The 27500-nt window shown below is 53.7% G+C and overlaps 1 protein-coding gene across 1 annotated transcript in view; it reads left to right on the forward strand.

Annotated features, from left to right (window-relative positions):
- The first annotated feature begins 304 nt into the window (after positions 1–304).
- Positions 305–27500, forward strand: part of LOC115122579 (mdm2-binding protein-like) — a 34824-nt gene continuing 7628 nt past the window's right edge. The window contains exons 1-7 of the mRNA XM_065015543.1: positions 305–340; positions 1588–1710; positions 1743–1811; positions 23185–23279; positions 24231–24297; positions 25926–26043; positions 26309–26479. Of these exons, the coding sequence (XP_064871615.1) occupies positions 305–340; positions 1588–1710; positions 1743–1811; positions 23185–23279; positions 24231–24297; positions 25926–26043; positions 26309–26479 (679 nt within the window). The remainder of the gene's footprint in view (positions 341–1587; positions 1711–1742; positions 1812–23184; positions 23280–24230; positions 24298–25925; positions 26044–26308; positions 26480–27500) is intronic.

Consider the following 27500-nt stretch of genomic DNA (forward strand, 5'->3'; position numbering starts at 1 on the left):
TAAAACTGCAACAACAAAAAAACGTTCTGTAAGGCAAATGTATTTGTTTACCTTTTGTTAATAAAATAGTTTTTTTTTCTGTCTGTATTAAATTAGTTTTTTAATCCTGGTGGAGTTAATGTGAGGTAATGTGAAGTGGCTAATTGTATAGCTAATAGGTTATGTGTTTTGTAATGAAATTGATCTTGTTTTTCGGTTTTTAACAACTGATTGGACCAATATTTTTGATATTTGGTATTTTATTAGGATCCTCGTTATCTGTTGAGAGAGCAGCAGCTACTCTTCCTGGGGTCCAACACAGAACATGAAACATGACATAATACAGAACATTAAGCTCAAGGTGACAACAGCTGAGAGAGCAGCAGCTACTCTTCCTGGGGTCCAACACAGAACATGAAACATGACATAATACAGAACATTAACAGACAACAGCTCAAGGACAGAACTACATACATTTAGCTGTTGAGAGAGCAGCAGCTACTCTTCCTGGGGTCCAACACAGAACATGAAACATGACATAATACAGAACATTAACAGACAACAGCTCAAGGACAGAACTACATACATTTAGCTGTTGAGAGAGCAGCAGCTACTCTTCCTGGGGTCCAATACAGAACATGAAACATGACATAATACAGAACATTAATAGACAACAGCTCAAGGACAGAACTACTTAATAAAAATATCTGTTCAATTATTTTAATTCCATTTGAATTATTTTTTAAAATTTTTGGTGAGATCAATGCGCAGTTTCTCTAGAGATAAATTTGATCAAGCCCAACTGTGCGATGTAGTAGGGAGTTGTAGTTCCCAACAGGCCAGTATTCTACATGATTTAGCACAGAAAACATGGTAATTAACTACATTGACCATAATCCATTGCTCGCCTACTTGTCCGGTCTGTGTGGTGCAAGACGTGGAGTGGAAGAGAAGATACAGAAGAACGTGCGATTGAGAGGGATAGAGGGCAGTTTTTAAAGGAATCTCTATCTGAAAATACATGGTCTAAGTGATTGATAGTTGCTATTCAGCAGTCATACAAGTATGCCTTATTTACTTGAAAGAACTAATAAAATATGGATTTTGTCAGGCAGCAAAGGCTCTATAGAGATGAGATGGTGACGGAATGAAATTATAGTCATCAAAAAAAGCTAATGTAATATGGACGACTGAAATATAATATTAAAGTAATGTGAATCATTAATGAGCAGTCATGGGAATTTTATGAATAGTTTTATTCTGTGTTCCAGCATTCAACCCACAGATTGCGTAGTGCATGTTTAACAAAATAAACTAAATCGAAAATTGTGATATTTTTTTTTGTAATGAAACTGAACCGACCTCAAAAAGCACTAATCGCTCAACCAATGTGATAAAGGCAGGGGTCATTTTTGCTGCTCTCCAAAATATATATTTTTTGTTTTTAAATGGTATAGAAATGCAGTAAATTAGCTTCAACTCTATGTCTTGGGAATTGATTACAGTGAGAACAGGCTGTCTTGGGAAATCTCTTTTCTAAAATGGAAACCCAGTTTGAGTTCACTAACGATGTTGTCCTATTGATTTCTCTCCTGTGCTGTCTAACAGTTTGCCTCTGAGGTGAGGTTTGAAGGCTTCTCCCTCCGAGCCCAGGATAGAGAGACATGGTACAGCCTGCTGCCTTCTGATCCAGGATCCCATAACAACTCTGACCACAAGCTACACTCAGAGGTGAGTAGTCCTACCCCCACCTTATCCTATAGACATGGTACAGCCTGCTGCCTTCTGATCCAGGATCCCATAACAACTCTGACCACAAGCTACACTCAGAGGTGAGTAGTCCTACCCCCCACCTTATCCTACCCCACCTTATCCCATCCTACCCCACCCGAACCTACCCCACCTTATCCTATCCTACCCCACCCGAACCTACCCCACCTTATCCTATCCTACCCCACCCGAACCTACCCCCCCCACCTTATCCTATCCTACCCCACCTTATCCCACCCCACCTTATATCCTATCCTACCCCACCCAAACCTACCCCACCCTATCCGATCCTACCCCACCCTAACCTACCCTACCCTATCCTATCCTACCCCCACCTTATCCTATCCTATCCGACCTTATCCTACCCCACCGAACCTACTCCCACCCTATCCGATCCTACCCCACCCTAACCTACCCCACCCTATCCGATCCTACCCCACCCTAACCTACCCCACCCTATCCGATCCTACCCCACCCTAACCTACCCCACCTTATCCTATACTACCCCACCCGAACCTACCCCCACCTTATCCTACCCCACCCTATCCTATACTACCCCACCTTATCCTTCCCCACCCTATCCTATCCTACCCCACCTTATCCTTCCCCACCCCTATCCTATCCTACCCCACCTTATCCTACCCCCACCCCTATCCTACCCCCACCCTATCCTACCCCACCTTATCCTACCCCACCCTATCCTATCCTATCCTACCCCACCCTATCCCATCCTATCCTACCCCACCTTATCCTTCCCTATCCTATCCTACCCCACCTTATCCTACCCCACCTTATCCTACCCCACCCTATCCTATCCTACCCCACCTTATCCTATACTACCCACCCTATCCTATCCTACCCCACCCTATCATATACCTATCCTATCCTATCCACCTTATCCTACCCCACCTTATCCTATCCTACCCCACCCTATCCTATACTATCCTACCCCACCTTATCCTATCCTAACATATCCTCCCTACCCTCCCAGACCAACCTGACCACTATCCTATCAGAGGTGAGTAGTCCTATCCTATCCTTATCCTATCCAGACAACTAGTGTGCCACATTATCCTGGGCCCCACTACTGACTCATCCTACCCTACCTCCAACCTTATCCTATCCTAACTGATATCCTACCCTACCCTCCCAGACCAACTACTGACTCACAATCTACAGTCAACCTTCCAGTTCTGTCCTACTGACTCCTATCCTTCTCTGACTAACCTTCCAGACAACTAGTGTGCCACTGTACCCTACCTCCACTTCCAGTTCTGTCAGCTACTGACTCACTGTCCTACCCTACCTCCAACCTTCCAGTTCTACTAGCTACTGACTCACTGTCCTACCCTACCTCCAACCTTCCAGTTCTACTAGCTACTGACTCACTGTCCTACCCTACCTCCAACCTTCCAGTTCTGTCTGCTACTGACTCACTGTCCTACCCTACCTCCAACCTTCCAGTTCTACTAGCTACTGACTCACTGTCCTACCCTACCTCCAACCTTCCAGTTCTGTCTGCTACTGACTCACTGTCCTACCCTACCTCCAACCTACCAGTTCTACTAGCTACTGACTCACTGTCCTACCCTACCTCCAACCTTCCAGTTCTACTAGCTACTGACTCACTGTCCTACCCTACCCTACCTCCAACCTTTCAGTTCTGTCTGCTACTGAATAACTGTCCTACCCTACCTCCAACCTTTCAGTTCTGTCTGCTACTGACTCACAGTCCCACCCTACCCTACCTCCAACCTTCCAGTTCAACTAGCTACTGACTCAATGTCCTGCCACCAGAGAAAGCATCTTTACTCACGAAGACACTGCTATGTAAACACGTGTTTTTACACAGCTTCTAATACAATTAGTTGTTTTAGGGGTTAAAAGCAGACTCAAACTTACACTCCTACAGAACCCTTAAGGTGTTCAAACATCCACGAATCACTTTTTCAATAAAACACTGCTTAATAAAATACAAATAAAATATTTAGCTTCAGCCATCTGAGAGAGAGAGAGAGAGAGAGAGAGAGAGAGAGAGAGAGAGAGAGAGAGAGAGAGAGAGAGAGAGAGAGAGAGAGAGAGAGAGAGAGAGAGAGAGAGAGAGAGAGAGAGAGAGAGAGAGAGAGAGAGAGAGAGAGAGAGAGAGAGAGAGAGAGAGAGAGAGAGAGAGAGAGAGAGAGAGAGAGAGAGAGAGAGAGCTGAGAGAGCGCTCCAGGCTCTGCTGTCATAAAGACCAGAGTGTTGCTCTAATGAGTTTTCCACTACAGATGAATCATGGCTGTTCTATGTAGCGATGGACACACACGCTCAGTTATTAAACTCCTGGACTGTTTACTCGTTGCCCACAGAACAGGGTACACACAGCTGATTTACAACACCCATATTGATTAGCTAGTTAAATTCCTTTTTGTTCCGTGCCAGACAGTATCTATGATGATGATTATTGTGGTTCTGTGAGAGTGTGATTGTAGTAAAAGTAATTGTGCTCATGTTCTGTGTTTATGGTGTTGTTGAGACCATGACTAACCATCTGTTGTCTCTGTGGAACTGAAGGAGAGAGGTGGGTGTTGTGGTGGAGGATGTTCAAGTGCACTATATAGGGTGTGTGTAGTGTACTATATAGGGGATAGGGTGTGTAGTGTACTATATAGGGGATAGGATGTGTGTAGTGTACTATATAGGGGATAGGGTGTGTGTAATGTACTATATAGGGGATAGGGTGTGTGTAGTGTACTATATAGGGTGTGTGTAATGCAGGGTAGCCTAGTGGTTAGAGTGTTGGACTAGTAACCGGAAAGTTGCAAGTTCAAACCCCCGAGCTGACAAGGTACAAATCTGTCGTTCTGCCCCTGAACAGGCAGTTAACCCACTGTTCCTAGGCCGTCATTGAAAATAAGAATTTGTTCTTAACTGACTTCCCTAATGAAATAAAGGTAAAATAAATATAGGGGATAGGGTGTGTAGTGTACTATATATGGGATAGGGTGTGTGTAGTGTACTATATAGGGGATAGGGTGTATGTAATGTACTATATAGGGGATAGGGTGTGTGTAGTGTACTATATAGGGGATAGGGTGTGTGTAATGTACTATATAGGGGATAGGGTGTGTGTAGTGTACTATATAGGGGATAGGGTGTGTGTAGTGTACTATATAGGGGATAGGGTGTATGTAATGGAGAAGGCTCTATAGTAGTCCGTGGGCCTGGCATGATAATGGAGAAGGCTCTATAGTAGTCAGTGGGCCTGGCATGATAATGGAGAAGGCTCTATAGTAGTCAGTGGGCCTGGCATGATAATGGAGAAGGCTCTATAGTAGTCAGTGGGCCTGGTATGATAATGGAGAAGGCTCTATAGTAGTCAGTGGGCCTGGTATGATAATGGAGAAGGCTCTATAGTAGTCAGTGGGCCTGGCATGATAATGGAGAAGGCTCTATAGTAGTCAGTGGGCCTGGCATGATAATGGAGAAGGCTCTATAGTAGTCAGTGGGCCTGGCATGATAATGGAGAAGGCTCTATAGTAGTCAGTGGGCCTGGCATGATATAATGGAGAAGGCTCTATAGTAGTCAGTGGGCCTGGCATGATAATGGAGAAGGCTCTATAGTAGTCAGTGGGCCTGGTATGATAATGGAGAAGGCTCTATAGTAAATCAAATCAAATCAAATGTATTTATATAGCCCTTCGTACATCAGCTGATATCTCAAAGTGCTGTACAGAAACCCAGCCTAAAACCCCAAACAGCAAACAATGCAGGTGTAAAAGCACCTATAGTAGTCAGCTGTAACTCCCAGGCCAGGCCAGTTGTAACTCCCAGGCCAGGCCAGTTGTAACTCCCAGGCCAGGCCGGTTGTAACTCCCAGGCCAGTTGTGACTCCCAGGCCAGTTGTGACTCCCAGGCCAGGCCAGTTGTGACTCCCAGGCCAGGCCAGCTGTAACTCCCAGGCCAGGCCAGCTGTAACTCCCAGGCCAGCTGTGACTCCCAGGCCAGGCCAGTTGTGACTCCCAGGCCAGGCCAGTTGTGACTCCCAGGCCAGGCCAGTTGTAACTCCCAGGCCAGGCCAGTTGTAACTCCCAGGCCAGGCCAGTTGTAACTCCCAGGCCAGTTGTAACTCCCAGGCCAGGCCAGGCCAGCTGTAACTCCCAGGCCAGGCCAGCTGTAACTCCCAGGCCAGGCCAGCTGTAACTCCCAGGCCAGGCCAGCTGTAACTCCCAGGCCAGGCCAGTTGTAACTCCCAGGCCAGGCCAGTTGTAACTCCCAGGCCAGGCCAGTTGTAACTCCCAGGCCAGGCCAGTTGTAACTCCCAGGCCAGGCCAGTTGTAACTCCCAGGCCAGGCCAGTTGTAACTCCCAGGCCAGGCCAGGCCAGTTGTAACTCCCAGGCCAGGCCAGCTGTAACTCCCAGGCCAGGCCTACTGTAACTCCCAGGCCTACTGTAACTCCCAGGCCAGGCCAGCTGTAACTCCCAGGCCAGGCCTACTGTAACTCCCAGGCCAGGCCTGCTGTAACTCCCAGGCCAGGCCAGCTGTAACTCCCAGGCCAGGCCTGCTGTAACTCCCAGGCCAGGCCTGCTGTAACTCCCAGGCCAGGCCTGCTGTAACTCCCAGGCCAGGCCTGCTGTAACTCCCAGGCCAGGCCTGCTGTAACTCCCAGGCCAGGCCTGCTGTAACTCCCAGGCCAGGCCTGCTGTAACTCCCAGGCCAGGCCTGCTGTAACTCCCAGGCCAGGCCTACTGTAACTCCCAGGCCAGGCCTGCTTTAACTCCCAGGCCTGCTGTAACTCCCAGGCCTGCTTTAACTCCCAGGCCAGGCCTGCTGTAACTCCCAGGCCAGGCCTGCTGTAACTCCCAGGCCAGGCCAGCTGTAACTCCCAGGCCAGGCCAGCTGTAACTCCCAGGCCAGGCCTGCTGTAACTCCCAGGCCAGGCCAGCTGTAACTCCCAGGCCAGGCCAGCTGTAACTCCCAGGCCAACTCCCAGGCCAGGCCTGCTGTAACTCCCAGGCCAGGCCTGCTGTAACTCCCAGGCCAGGCCTGCTGTAACTCCCAGGCCAGGCCTACTGTAACTCCCAGGCCAGGCCTACTGTAACTCCCAGGCCAGGCCTGCTGTAACTCCCAGGCCAGGCCTACTGTAACTCCCAGGCCAGGCCAGCTGTAACTCCCAGGCCAGGCCAGTTGTAACTCCCAGGCCAGGCCAGCTGTAACTCCCAGGCCAGTTGTAACTCCCAGGCCAGGCCAGCTGTAACTCCCAGGCCAGTTGTAACTCCCAGGCCAGGCCTACTGTAACTCCCAGGCCAGTTGTAACTCCCAGGCCAGGCCAGCCTGTAACTCCCAGGCCAGGCCCCAGGCCAGTTGTAACTCCCAGGCCAGGCCAGTTGTAACTCCCAGGCCAGGCCTGCTTTAACTCCCAGGCCAGGCCAGTTGTAACTCCCAGGCCAGGCCAGCTGTAACTCCCAGGCCAGGCCAGCTGTAACTCCCAGGCCAGGCCAGCTGTAACTCCCAGGCCAGGCCAGCTGTAACTCCCAGGCCAGGCCAGCTGTAACTCCCAGGCCAGGCCAGCTGTAACTCCCAGGCCAGGCCAGCTGTAACTCCCAGGCCAGGCCAGTTGTAACTCCCAGGCCAGGCCAGCTGTAACTCCCAGGCCAGTTGTAACTCCCAGGCCAGGCCAGCTGTAACTGTAACTCCCAGGCCAGGCCTACTGTAACTCCCAGGCCAGGCCTACTGTAACTCCCAGGCCAGTTGTAACTCCCAGGCCAGGCCAGCTGTAACTCCCAGGCCAGGCCAGTTGTAACTCCCAGGCCAGGCCAGCTGTAACTCCCAGGCCAGTTGTAACTCCCAGGCCAGGCCTACTGTAACTCCCAGGCCAGGCCTACTGTAACTCCCAGGCCAGTTGTAACTCCCAGGCCAGGCCAGCTGTAACTCCCAGGCCAGGCCAGTTGTAACTCCCAGGCCAGGCCAGTTGTAACTCCCAGGCCAGGCCAGTTGTAACTCCCAGGCCAGGCCAGCTGTAACTCCCAGGCCAGGCCTACTGTAACTCCCAGGCCAGTTGTAACTCCCAGGCCAGGCCTACTGTAACTCCCAGGCCAGGCCTACTGTAACTCCCAGGCCAGTTGTAACTCCCAGGCCAGGCCAGTTGTAACTCCCAGGCCAGGCCAGTTGTAACTCCCAGGCCAGGCCTACTGTAACTCCCAGGCCAGGCCAGTTGTAACTCCCAGGCCAGGCCTACTGTAACTCCCAGGCCAGGCCAGTTGTAACTCCCAGGCCAGGCCTACTGTAACTCCCAGGCCAGGCCAGTTGTAACTCCCAGGCCAGGCCTACTGTAACTCCCAGGCCAGGCCTACTGTAACTCCCAGGCCAGCTGTAACTCCCAGGCCAGGCCTACTGTAACTCCCAGGCCAGGCCTACTGTAACTCCCAGGCCAGGCCAGTTGTAACTCCCAGGCCAGGCCAGTTGTAACTCCCAGGCCAGGCCTGCTGTAACTCCCAGGCCAGGCCAGCTGTAACTCCCAGGCCAGCTGTAACTCCCAGGCCAGGCCTACTGTAACTCCCAGGCCAGGCCAGTTGTAACTCCCAGGCCAGGCCTACTGTAACTCCCAGGCCAGGCCAGTTGTAACTCCCAGGCCAGGCCAGCTGTAACTCCCAGGCCAGGCCTACTGTAACTCCCAGGCCTAGGCCTGTAACTCCCAGGCCAGTTGTAACTCCCAGGCCAGGCCAGCTGTAACTCCCAGGCCTACTGTAACTCCCAGGCCAGTTGTAACTCCCAGGCCAGTTGTAACTCCCAGGCCAGTTGTAACTCCCAGGCCAGTTGTAACTCCCAGGCCAGGCCAGTTGTAACTCCCAGGCCAGTTGTAACTCCCAGGCCAGTTGTAACTCCCAGGCCAGGCCAGCTGTAACTCCCAGGCCAGTTGTAACTCCCAGGCCAGGCCAGTTGTAACTCCCAGGCCAGGCCAGCTGTAACTCCCAGGCCAGGCCAGTTGTAACTCCCAGGCCAGGCCAGCTGTAACTCCCAGGCCAGGCCTATTGTAACTCCCAGGCCAGGCCAGCTGTAACTCCCAGGCCAGGCCAGCTGTAACTCCCAGGCCAGGCCAGTTGTAACTCCCAGGCCAGGCCAGCTGTAACTCCCAGGCCAGGCCAGCTGTAACTCCCAGGCCAGGCCTACTGTAACTCCCAGGCCAGGCCTACTGTAACTCCCAGGCCAGGCCTACTGTAACTCCCAGGCCAGGCCTACTGTAACTCCCAGGCCAGGCCAGTTGTAACTCCCAGGCCAGGCCTACTGTAACTCCCAGGCCAGGCCTACTGTAACTCCCAGGCCAGGCCAGCTGTAACTCCCAGGCCAGCTGTAACTCCCAGGCCAGTTGTAACTCCCAGGCCAGGCCAGCTGTAACTCCCAGGCCAGGCCTACTGTAACTCCCAGGCCAGTAACTCCCAGGTAACTCCCAGGCCAGGCCAGCTGTAACTCCCAGGCCACTGTAACTCCCAGGCCAGTTGTAACTCCCAGGCCAGGCCAGCTGTAACTCCCAGGCCAGTTGTAACTCCCAGGCCAGTTGTAACTCCCAGGCCTACTGTAACTCCCAGGCCAGTTGTAACTCCCAGGCCAGTTGTAACTCCCAGGCCTACTGTAACTCCCAGGCCAGTTGTAACTCCCAGGCCAGGCCAGTTGTAACTCCCAGGCCAGGCCAGTTGTAACTCCCAGGCCAGGTGTAACTCCCAGGCCAGTTGTAACTCCCAGGCCAGGCCAGCTGTAACTCCCAGGCCAGGCCAGTTGTAACTCCCAGGCCAGGCCAGTTGTAACTCCCAGGCCAGGCCAGTTGTAACTCCCAGGCCAGGCCAGCTGTAACTCCCAGGCCAGGCCTACTGTAACTCCCAGGCCAGGCCTACTGTAACTCCCAGGCCAGTTGTAACTCCCAGGCCAGTTGTAACTCCCAGGCCAGGCCTACTGTAACTCCCAGGCCAGGCCTACTGTAACTCCCAGGCCAGTTGTAACTCCCAGGCCAGTTGTAACTCCCAGGCCAGTTGTAACTCCCAGGCCAGTTGTAACTCCCAGGCCAGGCCAGTTGTAACTCCCAGGCCAGTTGTAACTCCCAGGCCAGGCCAGTTGTAACTCCCAGGCCAGGCCAGTTGTAACTCCCAGGCCAGGCCAGTTGTAACTCCCAGGCCAGGCCAGTTGTAACTCCCAGGCCAGGCCAGTTGTAACTCCCAGGCCAGGCCAGTTGTAACTCCCAGGCCAGGCCAGTTGTAACTCCCAGGCCAGTTGTAACTCCCAGGCCAGGCCAGTTGTAACTCCCAGGCCAGGCCAGCTGTAACTCCCAGGCCAGGCCTACTGTAACTCCCAGGCCAGGCCTACTGTAACTCCCAGGTCAGGCCAGCTGTAACTCCCAGGCCAGGCCAGTTGTAACTCCCAGGCCAGTAACTCCCCCAGGCCAGTTGTAACTCCCAGGCCAGGCCTACTGTAACTCCCAGGCCAGGCCAGCTGTAACTCCCAGGCCAGGCCAGTTGTAACTCCCAGGCCAGCTGTAACTCCCAGGCCAGGCCAGTTGTAACTCCCAGGCCTACTGTAACTCCCAGGCCAGTTGTAACTCCCAGGCCAGGCCTACTGTAACTCCCAGGCCAGGCCAGCTGTAACTCCCAGGCCAGGCCAGCTGTAACTCCCAGGCCAGGCCAGTTGTAACTCCCAGGCCAGTTGTAACTCCCAGGCCAGGCCAGTTGTAACTCCCAGGCCAGTTGTAACTCCCAGGCCAGGCCAGCTGTAACTCCCAGGCCAGGCCTACTGTAACTCCCAGGCCAGGCCAGCTGTAACTCCCAGGCCAGGCCAGTTGTAACTCCCAGGCCAGTTGTAACTCCCAGGCCAGTTGTAACTCCCAGGCCAGGCCAGTTGTAACTCCCAGGCCAGGCCTACTGTAACTCCCAGGCCAGGCCAGCTGTAACTCCCAGGCCAGGCCAGTTGTAACTCCCAGGCCAGGCCAGTTGTAACTCCCAGGCCAGGCCAGTTGTAACTCCCAGGCCAGGCCAGCTGTAACTCCCAGGCCAGGCCTACTGTAACTCCCAGGCCAGTTGTAACTCCCAGGCCAGGCCTACTGTAACTCCCAGGCCAGGCCTACTGTAACTCCCAGGCCAGTTGTAACTCCCAGGCCAGGCCAGTTGTAACTCCCAGGCCCTCCCAGGCCAGTTGTAACTCCCAGGCCAGGCCTGTTGCAACTCCCTGTAACTCCCAGGCCAGGCCAGCTGTAACTGTGTAACTCCCAGGCCAGGCCAGCTGTAACTCCCAGGCCAGGCCTACTGTAACTCCCAGGCCAGGCCAGTTGTAACTCCCAGGCCAGGTTGTAACTCCCAGGCCAGGCCACTGTAACTCCCAGGCCAGGTAACTCCCAGGCCAGGCCTACTGTAACTCCCCCAGGTAACTCCCAGGCCAGGCCTACTGTAACTCCCAGGCCAGGCCAGCTGTAACTCCCAGGCCAGGCCAGCTGTAACTCCCAGGCCAGGCCACTGTAACTCCCAGGCCAGGCCAGCTGTAACTCCCAGGCCAGGCCAGTTGTAACTCCCAGGCCAGGTTGTAACTCCCAGGCCAGGCCAGTTGTAACTCCCAGGCCAGGCCTACTGTAACTCCCAGGCCAGGCCTGCTGTAACTCCCAGGCCAGGCCAGTTGTAACTCCCAGGCCAGGCCTGTAACTCCCAGGCCAGGCCAGTTGTAACTCCCAGGCCAGGCAGGTTGTAACTCCCAGGCCAGGCCTACTGTAACTCCCAGGCCAGGCCAGTTGTAACTCCCAGGCCAGGCCAGCTGTAACTCCCAGGCCAGGCCTGTAACTCCCAGGCCAGGCCAGCTGTAACTCCCAGGCCAGGTAACTCCCCAGGCCAGGCCTACTGTAACTCCCAGGCCAGTTGTAACTCCCAGGCCAGGCCAGTTGTAACTCCCAGGCCAGGCCAGTTGTAACTCCCAGGCCAGGCCTGTAACTCCCAGGCCAGGCCAGTTGTAACTCCCAGGCCAGGCCAGCTGTAACTCCCAGGCCAGGCCAGTTGTAACTCCCAGGCCAGGCCTAGCTGTAACTCCCAGGCCAGGCCTACTGTAACTCCCAGGCCAGTTGTAACTCCCAGGCCAGGCCAGTTGTAACTCCCAGGCCAGGCCAGCTGCCAACTCCCAGGCCAGGCCTACTGTAACTCCCAGGCCAGGCCACTGTAACTCCCAGGCCAGGCCAGCTGTAACTCCCAGGCCAGGCCAGCTGTAACTCCCCCAGGCTGTAACTCCCAGGCCAGGCCAGTTGTAACTCCCAGGCCAGGCCTACTGTAACTCCCAGGCCAGGCCACTGTAACTCCCAGGCCAGGCCTCCCAGGCTGTAACTCCCAGGCCAGGCCAGCTGTAACTCCCAGGCCAGGCCTGTAACTCCCCCAGGCCTGTAACTCCCAGGCCAGGCCACTGTAACTCCCAGGCCAGGCCAGTTGTAACTCCCAGGCCAGGCCAGCTGTAACTCCCAGGCCAGGCCAGTTGTAACTCAGGCCAGGCCAGTTGTAACTCCCAGGCCAGGCCAGCTGTAACTCCCAGGCCAGTTGTAACTCCCAGGCCAGGCCAGCTGTGTAACTCCCAGGCCAGGCCACTGTAACTCCCAGGCCAGGCCAGGCCTGTAACTCCCAGGCCAGGCCAGTTGTAACTCCCAGGCCAGTTGTAACTCCCAGGGCCTCCCAGGCCAGGCCAGTTGTAACTCCCAGGCCAGGCCTACTGTAACTCCCAGGCCAGGCCAGCTGTAACTCCCAGGCCCACTGTAACTCCCAGGCCAGCTGTAACTCCCAGGCCAGGCCAGTTGTAACTCCCAGGCCAGGCCAGCTGTAACTCCCAGGCCAGGCCTACTGTAACTCCCAGGCCAGCCAGGCCACTGTAACTCCCAGGCCAGGCCAGCTGTAACTCCCAGGCCAGGCCTACTGTAACTCCCAGGCCAGTTGTAACTCCCAGGCCAGGCCAGTTGTAACTCCCAGGCCAGGCCTACTGTAACTCCCAGGCCAGGTTGTAACTCCCAGGCCAGGCCAGCTGTAACTCCCAGGCCAGGCCAGCTGTAACTCCCAGGCCAGGCCAGTTGTAACTCCCAGGCCAGGCCAGTTGTAACTCCCAGGCCAGGCCTACTGTAACTCCCAGGCCAGGCCTACTGTAACTCCCAGGCCAGGTTACTGTAACTCCCAGGCCACTGTAACTCCCAGGCCAGTTGTAACTCCCCCAGGCCAGGCCAGTTGTAACTCCCAGGCCAGGCCAGTTGTAACTCCCAGGCCAGGCCAGTTGTAACTCCCAGGCCAGTTGTAACTCCCAGGCCAGGCCAGTTGTAACTCCCAGGCCAGGTTGTAACTCCCAGGCCAGGCCAGTTGTAACTCCCAGGCCAGGCCAGTTGTAACTCCCAGGCCAGTTGTAACTCCCAGGCCAGGCCAGTTGTAACTCCCAGGCCAGGCCAGGCCAGTTGTAACTCCCAGGCCAGGCCAGGCCTGTAACTCCCAGGCCAGGCCAGTTGTAACTCCCAGGCCAGCTGTAACTCCCAGGCCAGGCCAGTTGTAACTCCCAGGCCAGTTGTAACTCCCAGGCCAGGCCAGTTGTAACTCCCAGGCCAGGCCTACTGTAACTCCCAGGCCAGGCCAGTTGTAACTCCCCCCCAGGCCAGTTGTAACTCCCAGGCCAGTTGTAACTCCCAGGCCAGTTGTAACTCCCAGGCCAGTTGTAACTCCCAGGCCAGTTGTAACTCCCAGGCCAGGCCAGTTGTAACTCCCAGGCCAGGCCAGTTGTAACTCCCAGGCCAGGCCAGTTGTAACTCCCAGGCCAGGCCAGTTGTAACTCCCAGGCCAGGCCAGCTGTAACTCCCAGGCCAGGCCAGTTGTAACTCCCAGGCCAGGCCTACTGTAACTCCCAGGCCAGGCCAGTTGTAACTCCCAGGCCAGGCCAGTTGTAACTCCCAGGCCAGGCCAGCTGTAACTCCCAGGCCAGGCCTACTGTAACTCCCAGGCCAGGCCTACTGTAACTCCCAGGTCAGGCCAGCTGTAACTCCCAGGCCAGGCCAGTTGTAACTCCCAGGCCAGTTGTAACTCCCAGGCCAGGCCAGTTGTAACTCCCAGGCCAGGCCTACTGTAACTCCCAGGCCAGGCCAGCTGTAACTCCCAGGCCAGGCCAGTTGTAACTCCCAGGCCAGCTGTAACTCCCAGGCCAGGCCAGTTGTAACTCCCAGGCCTACTGTAACTCCCAGGCCAGTTGTAACTCCCAGGCCAGGCCTACTGTAACTCCCAGGCCAGGCCAGCTGTAACTCCCAGGCCAGGCCAGCTGTAACTCCCAGGCCAGGCCAGTTGTAACTCCCAGGCCAGGCCAGTTGTAACTCCCAGGCCAGGCCAGTTGTAACTCCCAGGCCAGTTGTAACTCCCAGGCCAGGCCAGCTGTAACTCCCAGGCCAGGCCTACTGTAACTCCCAGGCCAGGCCAGCTGTAACTCCCAGGCCAGGCCAGTTGTAACTCCCAGGCCAGTTGTAACTCCCAGGCCAGGCCAGTTGTAACTCCCAGGCCAGGCCTACTGTAACTCCCAGGCCAGGCCAGCTGTAACTCCCAGGCCAGGCCAGTTGTAACTCCCAGGCCAGCTGTAACTCCCAGGCCAGGCCAGTTGTAACTCCCAGGCCAGGCCAGCTGTAACTCCCAGGCCAGGCCTACTGTAACTCCCAGGCCAGGCCTACTGTAACTCCCAGGTCAGGCCAGGCCAGGCCAGGTTGTAACTCCCAGGTAACTCCCAGGCCAGGCCTGTAACTCCCAGGCCAGTTGTAACTCCCAGGCCAGGCCAGCTGTAACTCCCAGGCCAGGCCAGCTGTAACTCCCAGGCCAGGCCAGTTGTAACTCCCAGGCCAGGCCAGTTGTAACTCCCAGGCCAGGCCTACTGTAACTCCCAGGCCTACTGTAACTCCCAGGCCAGGCCTACTGTAACTCCCAGGCCAGGCCTACTGTAACTCCCAGGCCAGTTGTAACTCCCAGGCCAGGCCAGCTGTAACTCCCAGGCCAGGCCTACTGTAACTCCCAGGCCAGGCCTACTGTAACTCCCAGGCCAGGCCAGCTGTAACTCCCAGGCCAGGCCTACTGTAACTCCCAGGCCAGGCCAGCTGTAACTCCCAGGCCAGGCCTACTGTAACTCCCAGGCCAGGGCCTCCCAGGCCAGGCCAGTTGTAACTCCCAGGCCAGGCCAGTTGTAACTCCCAGGCCAGCTGTAACTCCCAGGCCAGGCCAGCTGTAACTCCCAGGCCAGGCCAGTTGTAACTCCCAGGCCAGGCCAGTTGTAACTCCCAGGCCAGGCCAGTTGTAACTCCCAGGCCAGGCCAGCTGTAACTCCCAGGCCAGGCCAGCTGTAACTCCCAGGCCAGGCCACTGTAACTCCCAGGCCAGGCTGTAACTCCCAGGCCAGGCCTACTGTAACTCCCAGGCCAGGCCTGTAACTCCCAGGCCAGGGCTGTAACTCCCAGGCCAGTTGTAACTCCCAGGCCAGGTAACTCCCAGGCCAGGCCTGTAACTCCCAGGCCAGGCCACTGTAACTCCCAGGCCAGGCCTGTAACTCCCAGGCCAGGCCACTGTAACTCCCAGGCCCTACTGTAACTCCCAGGCCAGGCCTACTGTAACTCCCAGGCCAGGCCTCCCAGGCCAGTTGTAACTCCCAGGCCAGGCCTCCCAGGCCAGCTGTAACTCCCAGGCCAGGCCACTGTAACTCCCAGGCCAGGCCAGCTGTAACTCCCAGGCCAGGCCAGCTGTAACTCCCAGGCCAGGCCAGCTGTAACTCCCCAGGCCAGGCCTGTAACTCCCAGGCCAGCTGTAACTCCCAGGCCAGGCCAGCTGTAACTCCCAGGCCAGGCCAGCTGTAACTCCCAGGCCAGGCCAGCTGTAACTCCCAGGCCAGGCTGTAACTCCCAGGCCAGTTGTAACTCCCAGGCCAGGCCAGCTGTAACTCCCAGGCCAGGCCTGCTGTAACTCCCAGGCCAGGCCAGCTGTAACTCCCAGGCCAGGCCAGCTGTAACTCCCAGGCCAGGCAGTTGTAACTCCCAGGCCAGGCCTTGTAACTCCCAGGCCAGGCCAGCTGTAACTCCCAGGCCAGGCCTCCCAGGCCAGTTGTAACTCCCAGGCCAGCTGTAACTCCCAGGCCAGGTAACTCCCAGGCCAGGCCAGCTGTAACTCCAGGCCAGGCCAGTTGTAACTCCCAGGCCAGGCCAGTTGTAACTCCCAGGCCAGGCCTACTGTAACTCAGGCCAGGGTAACTCCCAGGCCAGTTGTAACTCCCAGGCCAGTTGTAACTCCCCCAGGCCAGTTGTAACTCCCCCAGGCCAGTTGTAACTCCCAGGCCAGGCCAGTTGTAACTCCCAGGCCAGGCCACTCCCAGGCCAGGCCTACTGTAACTCCCAGGCCAGGCCAGCTGTAACTCCCAGGCCAGTTGTAACTCCCAGGCCAGGCCAGCTGTAACTCCCAGGCCAGGCCTACTGTAACTCCCAGGCCAGGCCAGGCCAGCCTGTAACTCCCAGGCCAGGCCAGTTGTAACTCCCAGGCCAGGCCAGCTGTAACTCCCAGGCCAGGCCAGTTGTAACTCCCAGGCCAGGCCTACTGTAACTCCCAGGCCAGGCCAGTTGTAACCCAGGCTCCCAGGCCAGGCCAGCTGTAACTCCCAGGCCAGGCCACTGTAACTCCCAGGCCAGGCCACTGTAACTCCCAGGCCAGGCCTACTGTAACTCCCAGGCCAGGCCAGCTGTAACTCCCAGGCCAGGCCAGTTGTAACTCCCAGGCCAGGCCAGCTGTAACTCCCAGGCCTACTGTAACTCCCAGGCCAGGCCTACTGTAACTCCCAGGCCAGGCCACTGTAACTCCCAGGCCAGGCCTACTGTAACTCCCAGGCCAGTAACTGTAACTCCCAGGTAACTCCCAGGCCAGTTGTAACTCCCAGCCAGTTGTAACTCCCAGGCCAGGTTGTAACTCCCAGGCCAGGCCAGCTGTAACTCCCAGGCCAGGCCACTCCCAGGCCAGGCCAGTTGTAACTCCCAGGCCAGGCCAGTTGTAACTCCCAGGCCAGGCCAGTTGTAACTCCCAGGCCAGTTGTAACTCCCAGGCCAGGCCAGCTGTAACTCCCAGGCCAGGCCAGTTGTAACTCCCAGGCCAGGCCAGTTGTAACTCCCAGGCCAGGCCAGTTGTAACTCCCAGGCCAGGCCAGTTGTCCCAGGCCAGGCCTACTAACTCCCAGGCCAGGCCAGCTGTAACTCCCAGGCCAGGCCAGTTGTAACTCCCAGGCCAGGCCAGGCCAGTTGTAACTCCCAGGCCAGGCCAGTTGTAACTCCCAGGCCAGGCCTACTGTAACTCCCAGGCCAGGCCTACTGTAACTCCCAGGCCAGGCCTACTGTAACTCCCAGGCCAGGTAACTCCCAGGCCAGTTGTAACTCCCAGGCCAGGCCACTGTAACTCCCAGGCCAGGCCACTGTAACTCCCAGGCCAGGCCAGTTGTAACTCCCAGGCCAGGCCAGCTGTAACTCCCAGGCCAGTTGTAACTCCCAGGCCAGGCCAGTTGTAACTCCCAGGCCAGGCCTACTGTAACTCCCAGGCCAGGCCACTGTAACTCCCAGCCAGGCCAGGTAACTCCCAGGCCACTGTAACTCCCAGGCCAGGCCAGTTGTAACTCCCAGGCCAGTTGTAACTCCCAGGCCAGGCTGTAACTCAGGCCAGGCCTACTGCCAGGCCAGGTTGTAACTCCCAGGCCAGGCCAGTTGTAACTCCCAGGCCAGGCCAGCTGTAACTCCCAGGCCAGTTGTAACTCCCAGGCCAGGCCAGCTGTAACTCCCAGGCCAGGCCTACTGTAACTCCCAGGCCAGGCCAGCTGTAACTCCCAGGCCAGGCCTACTGTAACTCCCAGGCCAGGCCAGCTGTAACTCCCAGGCCAGGTTGTAACTCCCAGGCCAGGCCAGTAACTCCCAGGCCAGTTGTAACTCCCCAGGCCAGGCCAGTTGTAACTCCCAGGCCACTGTAACTCCCAGGCCCAGGCCAGGCCAGCTGTAACTCCCAGGCCAGGCCTACTGTAACTCCCAGGCCTGTAACTCCCAGGCCAGGCCTCCCAGGCCAGTTGTAACTCCCAGGCCAGGCCAGTTGTAACTCCCAGGCCAGGCCTACTGTAACTCCCAGGCCAGGCCAGCTGTAACTCCCAGGCCAGGCCAGTTGTAACTCCCAGGCCAGGCTGTAACTCCCAGGCCAGGCCAGTTGTAACTCCCAGGCCAGGCCAGCTGTAACTCCCAGGCCAGGCCAGCTGTAACTCCCAGGCCAGCCAGGCCTGTAACTCCCAGGCCAGGCCCAGCTGTAACTCCCAGGCCAGGCCAGTTGTAACTCCCAGGCCAGTTGTAACTCCCAGGCCAGGCCAGTTGTAACTCCCAGGCCACTGTAACTCCCAGGCCAGTTGTAACTCCCAGGCCAGGCCAGCTGTAACTCCCAGGCCAGGCCAGGCCAGTTGTAACTCCCAGGCCAGGCCACTGTAACTCCCCCAGGCCAGGCCAGTTGTAACTCCCAGGCCAGGCCTACTGTAACTCCCAGGCCAGGCCAGGTTGTAACTCCCAGGCCAGGCCAGTTGTAACTCCCAGGCCAGGCCAGCTGTAACTCCCAGGCCAGGCCTACTCCCAGGCCAGTTAACTCCCAGCTGTAACTCCCAGGCCAGTTGTAACTCCCAGGCCACAACTAACCTCCCAGGCCAGTTGTAACTCCCAGGCCAGTTGTAACTCCCAGGCCAGGCCAGTTGTAACTCCCAGGCCAGGCTGTAACTCCCAGGCCAGGCCACTGTAACTCCCAGGCCAGGCCAGCTGTAACTCCCAGGCCAGGCCTACTGTAACTCCCAGGCCAGGCCAGCTGTAACTCCCAGGCCAGGCCAGTTGTAACTCCCAGGCCAGGCCTACTGTAACTCCCAGGCCAGGCCACTGTAACTCCCAGGCCAGCCTACTGTAACTCCCAGGCCAGGCCTACTAACTCCCAACTCCCAGGCCAGGCCAGTTGTAACTCCCAGGCCAGGCCAGTTGTAACTCCCAGGCCAGTTGTAACTCCCAGGCCAGGCCAGCTGTAACTCCCAGGCCAGGCCAGTTGTAACTCCCAGGCCAGGCCAGCTGTAACTCCCAGGCCAGGCCAGCTGTAACTCCCAGGCCAGGCCAGCTGTAACTCCCAGGCCAGGCCTACTGTAACTCCCAGGCCAGGCCTACTGTAACTCCCAGGCCAGCTGTAACTCCCAGGCCAGGCCAGCTGTAACTCCCAGGCCAGGCCTACTGTAACTCCCAGGCCAGGCCTACTGTAACTCCCAGGCCAGGCCTACTGTAACTCCCAGGCCAGGCCAGCTGTAACTCCCAGGCCAGCTGTAACTCCCAGGCCAGGCCTACTGTAACTCCCAGGCCAGGCCAGTTGTAACTCCCAGGCCAGGCCAGTTGTAACTCCCAGGCCAGCTGTAACTCCCAGGCCAGGCCAGCTGTAACTCCCAGGCCAGGCCAGTTGTAACTCCCAGGCCAGGCCAGTTGTAACTCCCAGGCCAGGCCAGTTGTAACTCCCAGGCCAGGCCAGTTGTAACTCCCAGGCCAGGCCAGTTGTAACTCCCAGGCCAGGCCAGTTGTAACTCCCAGGCCAGGCCAGTTGTAACTCCCAGGCCAGGCCAGTTGTAACTCCCAGGCCAGGCCAGCTGTAACTCCCAGGCCAGGCCAGTTGTAACTCCCCCAGGCCAGGCCTACTGTAACTCCCAGGCCAGTTGTAACTCCCAGGCCAGGCCAGCTGTAACTCCCAGGCCAGGCCAGCTGTAACTCCCAGGCCAGGCCAGTTGTAACTCCCAGGCCAGGCCTACTGTAACTCCCAGGCCTACTGTAACTCCCAGGCCAGGCCTACTGTAACTCCCAGGCCAGTTGTAACTCCCAGGCCAGGCCAGCTGTAACTCCCAGGCCAGGCCAGGCCTACTGTAACTCCCAACTAACTCCCAGGCCAGGCCAGCCAGGCCTACTGTAACTCCCAGGCCAGGTAACTCCCAGGCCAGGCCTACTGTAACTCCCAGGCCAGGCCTACTGTAACTCCCAGGCCAGTTGTAACTCAGGCCAGGTAACTCCCAGGCCAGGTACTGTAACTCCCAGGCCAGGCCTACTGTAACTCCCAGGCCAGTTGTAACTCCCAGGCCAGGGCTGTAACTCCCAGGCCAGCCAGGCCAGGCCAGCTGTAACTCCCAGGCCAGGCCTACTGTAACTCCCAGGCCAGGCCAGCTGTAACTCCCAGGCCAGGCCTACTGTAACTCCCAGGCCAGGCCAGCTGTAACTCCCAGGCCAGGCCTACTGTAACTCCCAGGCCAGGCCTACTGTAACTCCCAGGCCAGCTGTAACTCCCAGGCCAGGCAGGTACTGTAACCCCAGGCCACTGTAACTCCCAGGCCAGGCCAGCTGTAACTCCCAGGCCAGGCCTACTGTAACTCCCAGGCCAGGCCTACTGTAACTCCCAGGCCAGGCCAGCTGTAACTCCCAGGCCAGGCCTACTGTAACTCCCAGGCCAGGCCAGTTGTAACTCCCAGGCCAGCTGTAACTCCCAGGCCAGGTTGTAACTCCCAGGCCAGGCCAGTTGTAACTCCCAGGCCAGCTGTAACTCCCAGGCCAGGCCAGTTGTAACTCCCAGGCCAGGCCAGTTGTAACTCCCAGGCCAGGCCAGTTGTAACTCCCAGGCCAGGCCAGTTGTAACTCCCAGGCCAGGCCAGTTGTAACTCCCAGGCCAGGCCAGTTGTAACTCCCAGGCCAGGCCAGTTGTAACTCCCAGGCCAGGCCAGTTGTAACTCCCAGGCCAGGCCAGTTGTAACTCCCAGGCCAGGCCAGTTGTAACTCCCAGGCCAGGCCAGCTGTAACTCCCAGGCCAGTTGTAACTCCCAGGCCAGGCCTACTGTAACTCCCAGGCCAGTTGTAACTCCCAGGCCAGCTGTAACTCCCAGGCCAGTTGTAACTCCCAGGCCAGCTGTAACTCCCAGGCCAGGCCAGCTGTAACTCCCAGGCCTACTGTAACTCCCAGGCCAGCTGTAACTCCCAGGCCAGGCCTACTGTAACTCCCAGGCCAGGCCTACTGTAACTCCCAGGCCAGGCCTACTGTAACTCCCAGGCCTACTGTAACTCCCAGGCCTACTGTAACTCCCAGGCCTACTGTAACTCCCAGGCCTACTGTAACTCCCAGGCCAGGCCTACTGTAACTCCCAGGCCTACTGTAACTCCCAGGCCTACTGTAACTCCCAGGCCTACTGTAACTCCCAGGCCAGGCCTACTGTAACTCCCAGGCCTACTGTAACTCCCAGGCCAGGCCTACTGTAACTCCCAGGCCTACTGTAACTCCCAGGCCAGGCCTACTGTAACTCCCAGGCCAGGCCTACTGTAACTCCCAGGCCAGGCCTACTGTAACTCCCAGGCCAGCTGTAACTCCCAGGCCAGGCCTACTGTAACTCCCAGGCCTGCTGTAACTCCCAGGCCAGGCCTACTGTAACTCCCAGGCCAGTTGTAACTCCCAGGCCAGGCCAGTTGTAACTCCCAGGCCAGGCCAGTTGTAACTCCCAGGCCAGGCCTGCTGTAACTCCCAGGCCTACTGTAACTCCCAGGCCAGGCCTGACTGTAACTCCCAGGCCTACTGTAACTCCCAGGCCTACTGTAACTCCCAGGCCAGGCCTACTGTAACTCCCAGGCCAGGCCTACTGTAACTCTCAGGCCAGGCCTACTGTAACTCCCAGGCCAGGCCTACTGTAACTCCCAGGCCAGGCCTACTGTAACTCCATGTCTGTTTTTAGATGTGACTCATCCTAAAGCAGATGCATTACTGCACTTTCAGGAAGCTTAGCTTTAGGTCTACTTGGAGTTGCTATTAATGAAAGTGTTTAGGTAGTTTCTTCTCTTAGTTTGCAAGGCTGAGGTTGAGGAGAAAAGCAGGAAGAAGCCTTTGCATCGATGGAATTCTATCTCTATACGGTGACCTGTTAAGGATCTGTCTCTGTCCCTTGTTTGGGAAATGGGATGTGGAGCTAATCCCGGGCCAGAGAGAGGGAGGGGATAGGCTGATAGGGTGAAAGCTATGCCAGCTACTTATTAAACTGGCCTAGTTACACACGCAGTCTGATAATACCTGATACAGTCGTTGAACAAAGCTGACATTGCTGTAAAGTTAGAGGTCAATGAAAGGACTGAAACATGCCAACTAAATATCAGCTATAACGGTAATATTTCTTCCGCTTTCTATCAAGTGGTAATATTTCAGTCTAGAGCTTGTGTTGTGTGTATAATATCAGCTTTACGGTAATATTTCAGTCTAGAGCTTGTGTTGTGTGTATAATATCAGCTTTACGGTAATATTTCAGTCTAGAGCTTGTGTTGTGTGTATAATATCAGCTTTACGGTAATATTTCAGTCTAAAGCTTGTGTTGTGTGTATAATTGTGTTATTTTGTCTGTATAATATCAGCTTTACGGTAATATTTCAGTCTAGAGCTTGTGTTGTGTGTATAATATCAGGTTTGTAATATTTCAGTCTAAAGCTTGTGTTGTGTGTATAATATCAGCTTTACGGTAATATTTCAGTCTAGAGCTTGTGTTGTGTGTATAATATCAGGTTTACGGTAATATTTCAGTCTAAAGCTTGTGTTGTGTGTATAATATCAGGTTTACGGTAATATTTCAGTCTAAAGCTTGTGTTGTGTGTATAATATCAGCTTTACGGTAATATTTCAGTCTAGAGCTTGTGTTGTGTGTATGTGTCCATCATCTTTGTCATTCTCTTCTGTATCCTTTCACCCCCTTATTTCTAACCCTCTCTCTCTCTCTCTCTCTCTCTCTCTCTCTCTCTCTCTCTGTCTCTCTTTTCTCCCTTCATCTCCTCCCCTCTCTCCTCTCTCTCCCTCTCTCTGTCTCTCTCTCTCTCTTTTCTCTCTTCATCTCCTCCCCTCTCTCCTCTCTCTTTTCTCTCTTCATCTCCTCCCCCTATCTCCCTCTCTCCCTCTCCCTCTCTCTCTCTCTCTCTCTCTCTCTCTCTCTCTCTCCCTCTCTCTCTCTCTGTCTCTCTCTCTGTCTCTCTCTCTTTTCTCCCTTCATCTCCTCCCCTCTCTCCTCTCTCTCCCTCTCTCTGTCTCTCTCTCTCTCTCTTTTCTCTCTTCATCTCCTCCCCTCTCTCCTCTCTCTCTTTTCTCTCTTCATCTCCTCCCCTCTCTCCTCTCTCTCCCTCTCTCTCTCTCTCTCTCTCTCTCTCTCTCTCTCCCTCTCTCTCTCTCTTTTCTATTTTCTCTCTCCCTCTCTCTCTCTTTTCTCTCTCTCTCTCTCTCTCTCTCTTTTCTCTCTCTCTCTCTCTCTCTCTCTCTCTCTCTCTTTCTCTCTCTCTCTCTTTTCTCTCTCTCTCTCCTTTCTCTCTCTCTCTTTCTCTCTCTCTCTTTCTCTCTCCTCTTTCTCTCTCCTCTTTCTCTCTCCTCTTTCTCCAGGTGTTCCATTACTTCCGGTCTGTTCTAGACCTGGTTCAGTTGGTGACGGTGGCAGATATTCCCAGCTTCCTGCGCTCCAGCACAGAGTTTCACCTGTATCCTTCACATCAGCTGATGACTGAGGTGTCCACATCTCAGATAAACTGTTCCTCTCAGATCTATAAACTGGAGATATTTAACCACATAGCTGGTTTAAGGGAAGGGACCTTCCAGAATTTTACAGTTGTATGTGACCTGCTAGACAGTCACGCTGGAAGTCAGGCTACAGACATGGTCATTTATTTACTCTCTGAACAGGTTTACCCTTGAAACTGGTTTGGGGATAATGAACTTTGTTCTTAGATAATGATTAGCCAGGTCTCATGTGACTGTATCTCCATGTAGACTGAACAGGATATTGTTCTACTGTCATTGTGTGAAGTAATAACAGATCAAGCCTTACAGTATAAAAGGCAATAGGAAATAGCTAGATTCATCTCCCCAGTGTTTCACACTTGTCATGTACAGTATAATTAATCAATAAGGCCCGGGGGGGTGTGGTATATAGCCAATATATCACGGCTAAAGGCTTTTCTTTGCATGACGCAACGCAGAGTGCCTGGTTACAGCCCTTAGCCGTGGTATATTTATTTATTTAACCTTTATTTAACTAGGCAAGTCAGTTAAGAACAAATTCTTATTCAAAACGAGGGCCTAGGAACAGTGTGTTAACTGCCTTGTTCAGGGGCAGAATGACAGATTTTTACCTTGTCAGCTCAGGGATTCGATCTAGAAACCTTTCGATTACTAGGCCAACGCTCTAACCACTAGGCTACCTGCCGTATATTGACAATATACCACAAACCTCCGAGGTGCTTTATTGTTATTATAAACTGGTTACCAACATGATTAAAGCAGATAAAATACATGTTTTGTCATACCTGTGATATACCACGGCTGTCAGCCAATGAGCATTCAGGGCTCGACCCAGCCAGTTTATGAAAGCCAATAAGAAACAGCTAGATACATCTCCCCAGTGTTCTACATCCCTTGACCAATCACGACAGAGAACTATCCTCCAAATCACTGAGAGATAAACGGCTCCTTGATCAGTTCAGATCACTGTCTGGAAAGGTACATCAATCAGTCAGTACTACTCCAGTGTGTGACTCAATATACTGTGACTATCAGGCAGTAGTAGTAGTAGTAGTAGTAGTAGTAGTAGTAGCAGTCAGTACTACTCCAGTGTGTGACTCAATATACTGTGACTATCAGGCAGTAGTAGTAGTAGTAGTAGTAGCAGTCAGTACTACTCCAGTGTGTGACTCAATATACTGTGACTATCAGGTAGTAGTAGTAGTAGTAGTAGTAGTAGTAGCAGTCAGTACTACTCCAGTGTGTGACTCAATATACTGTGACTATCAGGTAGTAGTAGTAGTAGTAGTAGTAGTAGTAGTAGTAGTAGTAGCAGTCAGTACTACTCCAGTGTGTGACTCAATATACTGTGACTATCAGGTAGTAGTAGGTAGTAGTAGTAGTAGTAGTAGTAGTAGTAGTAGTAGTAGTAGTAGTAGCAGTCAGTACTACTCCAGTGTGTGACTCAATATACTGTGACTATCAGGCAGTAGTAGTAGTAGTAGTAGTAGTAGTAGTAGCAGTAGCAGTCAGTACTACTCCAGTGTGTGACTCAATATACTGTGACTATCAGGTAGTAGTAGTAGTAGTAGTAGTAGTAGTAGTAGTAGTAGTAGTAGTAGTAGCAGTCAGTACTACTCCAGTGTGTGACTCAATATACTGTGACTATCAGGCAGTAGTAGTAGTAGTAGTAGTAACAGTAGTAGCAGTAGTAGTAACAGTAGTAGTAGTAGTAGCAGTAACAGTAGTAACAGTAGTAGTAGTAGCAGTAACAGTAGTAGTAGTAGCAGTAACAGTAGTAGTACCAGTAGTAGTATTAATATATTATCTGTCCTCTGTGGTATTCTAATAGAGTAGTAGTAACAGTAGTAGTAACAGTAGTAGTAGTAGTAGTAGTAGTAACAGTAGTAGTAGCAGTAGTAACAGTAGTAGTAGTAACAGTAGTAGTAGTAGCAGTAACAGTAGTAGTAGTAGTACCAGTAGTAGTATTAATATATTATCTGTCCTCTATGTTATTCTAATAGAGTAGTAGTAGTAGTAACAGTAGTAGTAGTAGTAACAGTAGTAGTTGTACCAGTAGTAGTAACAGTAGTAGTAGTAGCAGTAGTAGTAGTAGTAGTAGTAGTACCAGTAGTAGTACCAGTAGTAGCAGTAGTAACAGTAGTAGTGGTGCCAGTAGTAGTAGTACCAGTAGTAGTAGCAGTAGTAACAGTAGCAGTAGTAACAGTAGTAACAGTAGTAGCAGTAGTAGTACCAGTAGTAGTAGTAGTAGTACCAGTAGTAGTGGCAGTAGTAACAGTAGCAGTAGTAGTATATTCATGGGGCGAATGCAAATGGAGAACTTGGGACTATAAGGTTCAATCTGCATTTGTGTGGAAATGTAGTTATTGACATAGCCTTGTTCACTACCCATATGGTACTATAAATACCCCAATACATGTTGTTGCGTTCAAAATAATAACATTGAAAAATAGTTGACACCATTCAAACCAATTAGGATTCAGAACTTTAAAACAAATTCTCTCAGAATCATCTTTTTGCACATAGAACCTTCTAGTTCCAAGCTCGAGATATGTCAAGTAATGATTTGAGGTGTGTTTGGTTTACACATTTGGTCTATACTCCAGGTAGGGGCACTGTTCTCTCTATCCTGTACGGTCAGCTCCATGGCTCTACCCCCTGCCTCTCAGCTCAGCTCCCAGAAGTGGAAGGCCTTCATGGCTAAGAGGCCCAAGACCCTGCCTGGTAGGTACTGTATGTGGATCGTCAGCTACAGCCCATGTGTGAGAAAAGGGATTGGCTCCGTGCTGGTCCTGGATCGACCGTCACAGAACTAACTGTATAGGAACTATAAATATTTAAACAACCAGAATCAAGGCAACAAGGAGAACCAAGGCACTCTTTATACTATATTATCGTCCCTAGGTATTCCTATGGCTTTTTCTCGACATATAATCTGGATGTGTGTTCTTTCTTTTCAACTCATTTTCACCTATTTGGTTTGCCATAGTTCCATATGTGGAGGTGAAGGGTGAGAGAGGACACTACTTCCTGTTGGTCCAGGGGTCAGAGGGCGGAGGCTGCAAGGCCCGCATGATACACTCAGCCAATCAGATCAATGGAGCCGCTGCCATGGCAACCGTCAATGGGCTTCTGAAAGAGAATTCTGTGTCGTCTTCAGGTAAGAAACTTAAAAAAGAAATGGTGAACAAACAAAGATCTACTCTGATATGAAGTGTTGTTTACATTATGACTGGTGACTTACCTGTCAATATCACGGACAGTATGAATGGTCTACTGTCAGCATGGTATCCAGCAGTCTAAAGGCCAGGCCAGTCTAAAGACTGGCTCAGAGGCCTCCTCTCTTTGAGGTCATTCCTGTTCCTTGGGTCTACGGCTGTGCCACAGAAGTTGAAAAGGACAAGAAGAGTCCCTCTAGCTAGCTGATGTTTTTATCTACCTCTCCATTTCCTAACAGTCTAGTTTTAATAATTTGAAAATGGTAGAATAACCCAAGGCATTTATACTTGAAAGTTGTGTATAGAAAGTCGGAGGCTGAATTATAAAATGGCCCAACCACTTTGTACTTCTTCCTTTAACTCCTCTTTCCTCTGAATCTTTAACTTGTTCCTCAACTACATTCAGAGCTGCAGGATGGTTTTTTTCTTGAGTGGATGGTCGGGGTGGGGTTAAGAACGTAATTACAAATGATTTGTAGACTGCAAATTGACTGCAAGAATCCCAAACAGATATAATATTTGACTAAAACATAATCATTTCAAGCGTTGCTTACATTTGCATAAGATCACATACCTCTCTATTTTGCGTGCCAATACTTGGGAACAGATTTCTAAATTAAAATAACTTGGAGCTGATTTGCTGGTGTTTTTACAGTCTATGTCCAAACATTTTTTTTAAATGAAATAAGGGGGGCCAAAATAAAACCACCCGCGGGCCTCCAGTTGGGGAACCCTGCTCTTACTCTTCTGACTCTTTCCTCTGGATATCTACCTTCTTTCAGAGATAATAAAGCCCTGTAGAAAGAGAGACAGACAGTGAAGTGAGTGAAACAGAGGACGAAGAGAGAAGACACAGCAGTGTAGTCTCTCTCTCTTCTCTCTCTCTCTCTCTCTTCCCTCTCTCTCTTCCCTCTCTCTCTTTCTCTCTCTCTCTTTCCTCTGTCTCTTTCCTCTATCTCTCTT

Source organism: Oncorhynchus nerka, unplaced genomic scaffold (assembly GCF_034236695.1).
Source record: "Oncorhynchus nerka isolate Pitt River unplaced genomic scaffold, Oner_Uvic_2.0 unplaced_scaffold_1390, whole genome shotgun sequence".
Lineage (NCBI taxonomy): Eukaryota > Metazoa > Chordata > Actinopteri > Salmoniformes > Salmonidae > Oncorhynchus > Oncorhynchus nerka.